Source organism: Vombatus ursinus, unplaced genomic scaffold, assembly GCF_900497805.2.
Source record: "Vombatus ursinus unplaced genomic scaffold, bare-nosed wombat genome assembly UNPS02005286.1, whole genome shotgun sequence".
Classification (NCBI taxonomy): Eukaryota; Metazoa; Chordata; class Mammalia; order Diprotodontia; family Vombatidae; genus Vombatus; species Vombatus ursinus.
The window spans coordinates 4,882,773-4,894,683 of record NW_020945064.1 but is presented as its reverse complement, the minus strand read 5'-3'; the positions used below and the strand labels follow the sequence as shown (position 1 = coordinate 4,894,683).

The 11,911-nt window shown below is 43.6% G+C and overlaps 1 protein-coding gene across 1 annotated transcript; it reads left to right on the top strand.

The window, feature by feature from the left end:
- Positions 1-343: 343 nt before the first annotated feature.
- On the top strand, positions 344-11,653 carry SPATA33 (spermatogenesis associated 33). Its single transcript, XM_027847342.1, has 3 exons — positions 344-408; positions 5,756-5,914; positions 11,305-11,653. The coding sequence occupies exons 1-3, from the start codon at positions 366-368 to the stop codon at positions 11,514-11,516; spliced, it is 414 nt and encodes a 137-aa protein (XP_027703143.1). The 5' UTR covers positions 344-365; the 3' UTR covers positions 11,517-11,653.
- The last annotated feature ends 258 nt before the right edge of the window (positions 11,654-11,911 follow it).

Below are 11,911 nucleotides of genomic sequence, written 5' to 3'. Positions count from 1 at the left end.
GGACTCGCCCCGCCCCTTCCCTCTGCCCCATTCCCCGGTCCATCTCCAGAGGGCTATTCCGAGCCACGTGATGAGGGTGCGCCCCGCCCAATTCCGCGGGGCTGGGCCAAGGAGAGGCCAGTGCCCCGGAGTGGGCGGGTCCTGCCCGATGGGCGGGTCCTCCCCGTGGGCTCCGGGCAGTCTTTGAGGTCCAGGAGCTCCCTGACCCAGTGGGGCCCAGCTGCCCCACCCAGCCGGGGCGATGATGATGCCGGGGCTCATTTGTGAGTCACACTGGCCCGGCCTTTGGTAGAGGCGATAGTAAAGAGGGCTGGGGTGGAGGAGAGGGCGGGGACGCAGACGGAGCTCGCGGTGAGGAGGCATGGATGAACCCACTTATGGGACTTAGCAAAAGCAAAGGCTCCTCAGGTAAAAAGAATGCCCCGGCCCACCCGCCCCCCCTCCTCCCCAGGGGACCCCCCCCAGCCCCAGCTGGCTGGCCCCTGCCCATAGAGCGCGTGGAGAAGACTCTTCTCCCCCAAACTTTGTGCTGGGCACCAGTCAACAAGCACTTATTAAGCACTTACTGTATACTGTAGGCTGGGCAGAGCACTGGGTCCATGCCAAGAAAGACAAGAACGTGGTCCCTGCCATTAAGGAGCTCCCATTCTAATGGAGGAGACAACATACATAAAAATACAGGCATACTATAGGTACATACAAAATATAGGCAGAGGAAAAGCACTGGGGGAGGGAAGTGTCTTGGAAAGACCTTCCCCAGAGATGAAATTAGAACTGAGTCTTGAAGAAGGCGGGGGAAGCCAGGAGGCTGAAAAGGCGGGCATTCCAGACTCGGGGAACAAATGAGAAACATTTTTTGGATATGGCAAATATAGAAATTTGTTTTGCTTGACCACCTATTTGTCACAAGGCAAAGCCTGTTTTCTCCAAAGCAAGGAAATGAAGAGAGAAAAAAATTTAATTGGAAAAAAAAAGGAATGGAGTCAGTGGATGGAGTGTTGTGTATGAGGAAGAGGTAGGCTATAGCAAATAGGGTATATGAAAAGCAGTTAGGTAAAAAGATTGGTAAGATCTCAGATTATGAAGGGCTTTAAATACCAAAGAGAGCATTTTATATATAGTAAGCCCTTAATAAATGCTTCTTGATTTGATGCTGGAATTGGGAGACACTGAATTAATTACTGAGTCCGGGAGAAGTGTCACTCAGTGCTGGGCTTTATGGAGATCACTTGGCTATTGAGTGAATGGAGCATAGATTGGACTGAGGAAAGATTGTAAGTAGGGATACTAACCAGAAGGCTGCTGTAGTAGTGTAGATATGAGGTAATATGGCCTGCATTAGGGTAGTGACTGTGCAGGTAGAGAGAAGGAAACAGTAACAGGCAAGTGAAGGCAGAAAACAACAAATTGGATATTTAGGATGAGTGAGAGTGGGGAGTCAAAGGTGACACCAAGGTTGTAAGCAAGGTGTCTGGGAGAACAGTGGTACACTCAACAGTAATAGGAAAGTTAGAAAGAATGGAGGGTTTTTTTTTAATTTTGTGAAAAAGATGGTGAGTTCTCTATTGAGTTTAAGATGCCTACTAGACATCCCACTTGAAATGTCCAAAAGAAAGTTGGTGATTTGGGTCCGGAGCTCAGAAGAGAGGTTAGAGCTGGATACGGGTCAGGGAATCATCTACATTGATATGATCAGTGAATCCATGAGAGCCAAGATCACCAACCAAGACAGCATAGACGAAGAAAAGAGAAGGGCCAAGGCAGACTGTTGAAAGATGCCAGCAGTTAGTGGGCCAGACCTAGAGGAAGATAAGATCCAGTGAAGGGGACTGAGGAAGAGTAGTTAGGGAGGAGGAGAAACCAGGAAAAGGCTGCTGTTTCATAATAGAGAGGAGAGCAGCCAGGAGAAAAGAGTGATCTACTGTGTCAAAAGCTTCAGAGAACTCAGGAAGGATGAAGACTGAGAAAAAGCCAACAATTTGGTAATTAACTGGTCATTGGTAATTTAATTAATAGGCATTTAGTCAATGCCTGCTATGTTCTGTGAGGCACTGTGCTAAGCACTGAGAATACAGAGAAAGGTAAAATACAGTCCTTGCCCTGAAGGAGCCCACAAATCCAGTGGGGGAGACAAAAAACAAACAAATACATACAAAGAAGCTATATACAAGATAAATAGGAAGTAATGTAGAGAAGACACTAGCATAAGGAAAGGCTTCCTGTAGAAGATGGGAGCTTGTAGTTGTCCTCCACTCTTACCTTCTGACCTGAAGGGCTCATCTTCCCATGTCATATCTTTTGTCATTTTAATACTGTCCATGGAGTTTTCTTGGAAAAGATGCTGGAGTGGTTTGCCATTTCCTTCTCCAGTGAATCACTTTTTGTCAGAACTTTCCACTATGACCTGTCCTTCTTGGGTAACTCTGCACAGCATAGCTCATTGATTCATTGAGCTATGCAAACCCCTCCACCACAAGGTATTATTGTACAAGAGGCAATCACAAAGAAAAAAAAAACCCATTCCAAAGAAAAAGAACAAGAAAGCAAAATTAGAATCTGATGAGATTTTACAAACAACTGAGGAAAGAAGGAAAGTGAAAAGGTTTTTTTTACCTCTTCTGAGAAAGGGAAAGATATACCCAACTGAATGTAGAATTCCAGAGATTAACAAGGAGAGATAATGTTTTCTTAAATGAGCAATGCAGAGGAATAGAAGAAAGCAATAGAATGGAAAAGACAAGTGATCTCTTTCAGAAAATTAGAGATATTGAGGGAAAATTTCATGCAAAATGGGCATGATAAAAGACAAAAATGGTAGGGATTTAACAGAAGTAGATTAGATTAAGAAGAGATGGAAAGAATACACAAAAGAACTATATAAGAAAGATCTTAACATCTCTGATAACTACAATGGTATGGTTACTGATCTAGGGCCGGACATCCTGGAGAATGAAGTTAAGTGAGCCTTAGGAAACATTGCTAACAATAAGATTAGTAGAAATGACAGAATTCCAGATGAGCTATTTAAAATCCTAAAAGATGATGCTATTAAAGTGCTGCACTCAATATGCCAGGAAATTTGGAAAACTCAACAGTGGCCACTGGATTAGAAAAGATCAGTTTACCTCCCAATCCTAAAGAAGGACAATGCCAGGAATATTCAAATTACTGAACAATTATATTTATTTCACATGTCAGCAAAGTTATGCTTAAGATTATGCAATCTAAGCTTCAGCAATATACGGACCAAGAATTACCAGAAGAGCAGGCTGGTTTTCCAAGAGGCAGAGGAACTAGAGACTAAATTGCCAACAAGAAAGCAAGGGAGTTCCAGAAAAAAAAAAAAAAAACTCCTTCTACTTCATTGACTACACTGAAACCTTTGACTGTGTGGATCACAGTAAAATGTGGCCAGTCCTCAAAGAGATGGGAGTACCAGATAATCTTACTTGTCTTCTGAGGAACTTGTATGCAAGTCAAGAAGCAACAGTTAGAACTGAACGTGGAACTGATTGATTTAAGATTGGGAAAGGAGTCCCATAAGGCTGTATGTTCTTGTCTCCATATTTATTTAACATATAGAGAGTATGTCATGCGAAATGCCAGGCTGAACAAATAAAAATCCAGAATTAAGGCTGTTGAGAGAAATATCAACAATCTCAGATGTGCAGATCATACCACTCTGTGACAGAAAGTGAAGAGGAATTAAGCTTCTTGATGAGAGTAAAAGAAGAGAGTGTAAAATCTGGCTTGAAGCTTAATGTCAAAGAAGCTAAGATCATGGCTACTGGTCCCATCACTTCTTGGCAAATAGACGGAGAAGAAATGGAAGCAGGGTCAGATTTTATATTTTGGGGCACAAAGATCACTGCAGATGGTAGCCATGAAATTAAAAGATACTTGCACTTTGGAAGGAAAACTATGGCAAATCAAGACAGCCCACTAAAAAGCACAGATATCACCTTGCTGACAAATATCCATATAGTTAAAGCTGTGGTTTTTCTAGTAGCAACGTATGGCTGTGAGAGTTGGACTATAAAGAAAGCTGAGCATTGCAGAATCTACACTTTCAAATTATGGTGCTAGCGAAGACTTTTGAGAGTCCTTTAGACAGCAAGGAGATCAAATCAGTCAATACTTAAAAAGAAATTAATTCAGACTATTCATTGGAAGGTCAAACACAGAAGCTTAAATACTTTGGCTGCATTATGAGAAGACAGGATTCATTGGAAAAGACTCTGATGTTGGGAAAGATTGAAGGTAAAAGGAAAAGAGAATGGCAGGATAAAATGGATAGATAGTGTAATGGAAACAACTCAGGCAGACTTTGAGAGATAGTGGAAGATGGAAAGGCCTTGTGTCCCATGGTCCATGGGATCCCAAAGAGTTGGATATGATGAAACGACTGAACAAAGACAACAAAATAGTATGTCTCCAGCCTCCTTTTCAAGACATTTCATATTATTTCCCTTTACACCTCCCACATCCCAGCCAGGTTGCCTTACTTCCTGTTTCCAGAAGTGGGTATTCCATGTCCTCCACATCTCAGCACACAGACATCCTTCACTCTTAGAATACATTCCCTGCACTCCCTTCTTAGCTTCCTTCAAGAATCATCTCAGGCATCATGTCCTTCTTGGAGGGTTTCCTAAGCCTAGTGGCGATTGTTCTCTTCCTTCTCAAATTCTCTTGATTTTATTTATCTGTGCACACACTGTATGCCTCCTAGAGAATGTGAGTTGTCCTTCTATCCCCAGCACTTAGGACAGCTCCCTACATATGATTAATAAATGTTTGTTGAATTGCCCTGATGAGGATTGAGAATCAGGAGCCAATCTCTCCCCAAACTTTCTCTACTAAGAAGAGTGTGGCAAAGTGATTTGAAGGCTAGCCTTGCTGTCGGGACGTCCTCCAAGGTCTCCTCTCATTCTCTATAATTGTGATTTCACTTAACCCTTCACAGCCCAAGCCACTCTTGAAGACTCTAAGCTAGAGAAAAGTTACTCATCTGCATCAGTAGAGGAAATTCTCACACTGGGAGTTTCCCAAATCAGTGAAATCACCAGGACAGAAAATAATATCTATAATAATAACATTCTTGTGACCTTTTTTAGGCTTACAAAGTTCATGTAAAATTGATGTTTTTAAAGTATGGGATGTGATGAAGGATAGCAAAAGTGTTTTTACTTTTCCCTGGGCCAAGAGGAGGAGGAGAGGAAGTCACCTGCCACACACAGTGAATGAAATGGAGAATGAGTCCCTAAGACCCAGCTCTCAGTCCAGTCGACAAAACCATGCTCTTTTTGGCAGAGAGCAATAGCTCAGAGTTGGAAGGTCAGCTACTCCAACCCACAGTTAGATAAAAATCCCCCCGACAATATACTTGATAGGTAGTCATACAGACTTTGCTTAAAGACCTCCAGTGAGAGGCCAGGCTTCCAAGGTAGCCCAGTTCGTTTTATGGAGTTCTTAGTGGTTGGGAAGGTTTTCCTTACATCAGGCCACTCTCTGAAGCCACTCTGACTTCCATCCATTACTGTCATTGCTGCTAGTGGCAAACCTGACTGTTTTTTTTCATGTGCTATTTCCATGCAAATAGTCACGTGTTTCTGAAAAGAAATAACCATTTCTTCCGCAGTTGCCTTGATTGGCTACTCCATTGGTGGATGTCACTGGGGAACAGAAGAGGCAAATTATTCATTGCCTTCATCCAATTATTTATTTATCTTCCAATTACTCCTTTGTTTGTTTCCAGGTAAGTCCAGCTCTTCAATTCGGAAAACCAAGAGTAAGAGTCAGGACAGACATGCGGACAGGTCAACAAGCAGCCGGCCTAGCTCTAGTTCCAATACTTCCAGCATTCATGGATCTATAAAAACAAGTTTGAAATCTCCACGGAGTATTAGTGAAACTGGTAGGCAACATCTAAAAGGGGGTCTCTTCAAGAAGGATATGGCTAGGGTGGAAGGCATATCTTTTGGATTTAATTTCAACAAATATTGTAAAGCAACTAAGATGGAAAGCTTTGGGACACATATGACCCTGACCCTGTTTTCAAGGGCTATACAATCTAAGTAATGTATGGGGTGGTAGGAGAAGACATTTATGCAGATCATCTTAATATAAAAGGAGTGTGATGAAGAGTACAAAGGAGATCTCTGGACAATGTGCTAAAAGAATTTTGAGGAGACATATTTAGGTTGCTTTTTACCGGAAAGATTTGGGGAGGTTTCACAGAAGAGGTAGCTTATTAGAATTGATCCTTGAAAGGGAAGTGGGGAAATAAACGTTTACATAGCACCAACTATGTGCTGGGCACTATGATAAGTAAGCATTTTTACAAATATTATCTCATTTCATCCTCCTAACAACCCTGGGGAGGTAGGTGCTATTGCATCCTATTTTATGGATGAGAAAACTCAAGCAGACAGAGTTAAAGTGACTTGCCCATGGTCACACCGGTAGTGTCTAAGACAGAATTTGAACTCAGATCTTTCTGACTCCAGACCCAACACTTTATCCACTGTGCCAACTAGCTGCCCCTGAAGGAAGGACTTCAGCCTGTGGAAATGAGATAGGAAAGTACTGTGTTCAAAAGTGGCTTTGAACAAGGGCACACAGGGCCACAAGAGGCCATGATGAGAACAGATAAAAAACTTGAAAGGGATCAGATGATAGAAGGCCTTGACTGCCAGGAGAAGCAATTTATCCTGAGTTCAATGAACAGAGGGGAGTCACTGGAGACTTTGACTAGAAGAGTAATGTGATCAGAGGGTGCCTAGGAAGATGACTTGGGAAAGGATTGAAGAAGCAGCCTGGAGGTAGAAAGGATAACTGAGGTCCTGAACCAGGGTGGTTCCCAAGAGAACAGAAAGAAAGGACAGATAGTGGAGATTTCACATAGATGGAAGTGGTGATTGGGCTCTGGGGAACTCCTAATCTGCCACTAACAAATTTCCCTTCATCTTAGACCTTTTTCTCTTACCTTCCTTCCATCTTCTTGCATTCCTCAAATTGGCTCCCAGTAGAAGACACCATATCCATGGCCCTCATCTCTGAGACTGGGGGAGCCTTCTCTTGTGTCCTGCCTCATTCCCTGGGCCAAGAGGAGGAGGAGGAGGCTTCTTCTTTGCCCCCTGTTTCCACTCCTAATTCTTCCCTCTGGTTTTTTTTGAGATTGGGTCTCCCCATCTTGCCCAGGCTAGAAGCGCAGCAGCTACCACTAATCGGCATAGAAGCTTTGACCCTGTATGTTTCCAACATGGGCTGACTTTGCCCCCTCCCTTGGAAGCCTGGTACCCCTCCACGCGCACGCGCACACACACACACACACACACACACACACACACACACACGCACACACACGCATGCTCACCATGTTGCTTCCAGACTAGTAGAGACATCCAATCAGCTTTAACTCCATTTGCAGCTCAGAACTCCTGAGCTCAAGCAGTTCACCAATCTCAGCCTCACCTAGTAGTCAGGAACATAGGCATGTGCTGCTTCAATGCTTAGCAACCCCCTTCCTTTGAGGTTCATTTCTGCCATCTATATACTACCCTATCAAGACCTTTTTGGCATTAATCTACTTCCCCCCAGGTCATTCTCCCTCCTTTCTCAAGGTGTTAGGTATCTAGTTCACGATCTCCCTTTCTGCCCCAGCCACTGCCTGTGTTTCTTGATGGAAAGACATTAATGTCCACTGGCCTTCCTGTTCATGAATATCCTGAATATACCTTTCCTCCATCTCAGCCAACACTCTGAAATTTCTCTCATCATCATCATTTCTTATCCTTCCATCTCTCCTTCTGCCTGCCTCCTAAATCTGTTCTTCATCCTCACTGAGAGCTCCAATCCCTAAGTCTTTCCGTGTTCCATCACTGCCTTCTCTGACTTCATCCTGCTTTCTGCTCCATTGAGGGAACCAGTGCAACTAGACCCTCTCCACTACCCCAGAATCTCTTGTGCTATTGCTGGCCGTGCCTGCCAGACCCCAAGCCTGGGTTGTCCCCAACGTCTGGCTTCTCTGTTCCTGTTCTGAAGGAAGTTACTATCCTGCAAAATGGTTCCATGAGAAATTATCTTCCATGAAATCAACTGTGCCCTCACTATTTCTTGGAGTAATCCTTTTCTTCTTCCCCAGTAGATTCACATAATCCCTACATTGTCTCTTTCAGATCTTTCAGATCCTCATCTCTCTCTCTCCCTCTCTCCCTCTCCCTCTCTCCCTCTCTCCCTCTCTCTGCAAGTTGACCAGAAATAATTGATGTTCTCCATCATGAGCTCCCTTTTCTCTCCTCTCCAAACCTCTCAAACCACCCACAAAATCCTCCTGCTTTTCTCATCTGTTCCAGGCTCTGAGGTGGAGTTGGTCTTTCTCCTTTCCTAGGCCAGCACCTCATCTTGCGCCTTCTGTCTCATCCCCTGCTGTCTCCTCAAGGACTCATCCCCTCACTCTTCTCCAGTTTCGATGTCTCCTTATCTATTGGCTCCTTCCCCACTGCCTACAAACATGCCTGGTTCTCTCTATCCTTCAACAAAACTCCCTTGGTCCTACTACCAGCCTCTCAAGTTCTTATCCTGCATCTCTCTTCCTTTTCACAGCCAGATTCCTAGAAACAGCCATCTGCCCTCATGAGTGTGATATAATCCACTTCCTCACCTCACTACTCCTTTGATATTGCCTCTCCGAGGTCACCAATAATCTCTTACATGCTAGATCCAGTGGTATTTCCTCAGTCTTCATTCTCTTTGACTTCATTAAAGTTTTTGACACTGTAAACCGCCTCCTGGATACTCTCATCTCTTGGCTTCCAGGATACTGCTCCCTCCTGGTTTTCCTCCTCTCTCTCTGACCCCTCCTTCTTCGTCTTCTTCATTGAATCATTAGCCACATCCTGCCTTCTAACTGTGGGGATCCCTCGAGGCTTTATCCTGATTCCTTTTCTCTTCTCTCTCTTTACCCTCTCACTTGTCAATCTTATCAACTCTCTTGGGTTCAGTGATCACCTCAACACAGAAGATGCCAAATTTGCATATCTAGCCCAAACTTCTCTTTGGAGCACCAGTCCTCTATCACCAAGTGCCACATAAGGAGGGATCAACAAATCCAGAGAGTGGAAGGGGACCCAAATGGAAGGGACAATATGGACTAGCTGTAGAATGAGAAGGCCTTCTCAGGCACAGCCAATGTGTTGTTTTCCTCGATTGTATATATTTGTTACAATGGGGGGAGGTGGAGAAAGGGTTCATTGGTAGTGAGAGACATACAAAAAAAATCAATAAAACATTATTTAAATGGACAGAAGAAAACAAAAAATACAGAAGGAGGCACAAATAGGACAATCATATTACTATGTCAAATTTAATAAAAATGTACGTATACGTTTCTTTTTAAAAAGCAATATAACAGAAATTCACAATTTCTCATACAATCTACTTTTCTGTTCTTCTGTGTATACTGAAATGTTTGTGTTTATGGATAATTATCAAGTTCCCCCTCAAAAAAGGATTTTTTTTTAAAGAGGAAGAAAGAAATTGCGCCAGCTCTGGAGGTCAGAGGAGCTGAGTTTCAGTCCCACCCTCTGTCGCTTAATACTTGTCCTGGGTCTCAGATTCCTCATCTGTAAAACGAGGGCATCGGGCTCCATGGTTCCTGAGGTCCCTTCTGGCTCAGGGTCTATGTTTCCAAGAGGAACTCACCAATTGTTACAGAAACGTGAAAGTTCAAAGTAATTTTTAAAATGTTAACTATGAATACGTGTTTAGGTTGTTTAAAGTTTCCTATAGCATTGTGTTCATTGCGATTCACATCATTGAGTTTCCCTCGGATTAGTTTTGTCATGTCTGTATGTCATCTGCGGGAGAGTCTGCTTGACTTTTTTATCCATTCGTTTCACAATGTTCTAACTAGGGCAGGTCCATCGTGGCTTCGTTCAGGACATCCAAATTTAGAGTCACTCACAGCACTTTTAGTCCTTGAGCAGCATAGAAACAACTGAATTTAGTGCCTGCCTAGCAAGAAGACGACCCTTCCAAGGGTCCCCTTGTGGGAGGAAGGGGTCGGAGACGTGGCGGGCTCCTGTCTGCTCCCCCTACCTCCCCATCCTTTGCTGTCAGACTCCCTGAAGCAGCCCCGTGAAGGAGCCTAGCGGTGTCCCAGGGTATCTGCCCCCCAACAACTGGATTCAGTGAAATTGCCTTTTCAACCACTTCGTGACTGCAAGGGGGCTAGTTTCACATCTGTTTAGTAATCACCATACTCCACGCACACACACCATAGGTGCTTGATAAATATTTGCATAAAATGTACAAAAGGAAAAGAAACATGCCACCGTCAAAGTAATTCAGAATACCCTAGACATTTCAATGTCCACTGAGTAAAGGGAGTATGAAGTTTGGATAAGAAATGGCCCTGGAAAACACTGAGGATACAGACGTAGCTCCTCTGTTACTCAACACAACATTCCCTCGATAAGCTCCTAGAGGTGGAGCTGGAAGGGATCTCAGAATTCATTAAGTCCACCCCTGACCCTCCATTTTACAGTTGAGGAAGGGAGACGTAGGGAGTTTAAATGACCAAGGTTACCCAAGAAGGCAGGATTTGAACCTATTCCCTTGACAACAGAGCCCGGGCTCTGTCTGCTATACCATGTATTAGGAAGGAACAGAACAACTTCTATATGAGGTGGGGGGTTGTCACCAACTGGGAAGATCCAGGAAGTTTTCATGGAGGAGGTGGTTTCTGGGCTGCACTTTCAAGAATGAGGAGAAGGTTAGAAGATGAAGAGAGGGAAGGAAGGCATTCCTGATGAGAGGAACCCAGTGATCAAAGGCCTGGAAAGGGAAAGCACAGCTAACCAAGCACCTGTCAAACACCCTTAGTCATTGTCATTTAGTCATTAGTCACAGGAACCCCAGCATTATCCACACACACACTGAAACAGAAACCTAAATCAGTCCTAACCAGTTATATATTACCATTTATATTTTAAAGTTAAAGCATTTTTATGATAAAAAAAAAAAACATACCAGAGTAGCACCCAATCTGGCTTCTCTCCAAGCTTGACATTCACAAGTTTGTAGGCTATGTGTGAGTGAGGAGTGATTACTACAACTCCAAGATACTGTGTAGGTCCAGGCTTATGAGTGACCCCTCCCTTGGTGGGGAGTCAGGCAATACACGTAATTAGTTTAAGGCAGAGCCATTATTAAGATGGTATAATGAGTTACCATTGTTAACATACAGGAGTTCTCTGTTTGCTTGAATAATGCTTAGATTTCCCTCCACTCCCCTCCCTTTAGGTAAACAGCACAAGTCGAAAACCTTTGTTATTCCCCAAATCATCGTTACTCGAGCTTCCACCGACCTGGGTATACCACCAGAGGAAGAAGGGCAAAAGACCATAAGGGACAAGATGGACTATGGTCCCTACTACCGACACAGGAACCCCAGCACTGTTGACGCGTACACTAAAACCCAGCCTGAGGCTCCGAAACCCAAATCATTCCTGTAGTGGTCCTCTGAGACTCAATGCCATCTTCAAGATGTGGTTAAAGCACTTTGGCCTCTTCTCTGGCAAGCAGGCTTGGCCTCACTTCTCCCAATGCCACATGCAGCTTGGAGGAAAGCAGGAATGACTTTGGAAAGTGAACTAGGAAGCTTTGTTTAAATAAATAAAGGAATTTTGAAAGTGAATGGTTGGTAATGAGGCAATAGGGAGATCAGAGGACTCCAAACTTATCTCTTTTTTTATTAATTTATTTTGATTTATCAACAATCACTTCCATATGCTTTTGAGTTTAAAATTTTTCTCCCCCACCCTCCCCAAGACGTGCACAGTCTGATATAGGCTATACATATACATTCCTATTAAACATTTCACATTAGTGATGTTGTAAGTAAGAATTA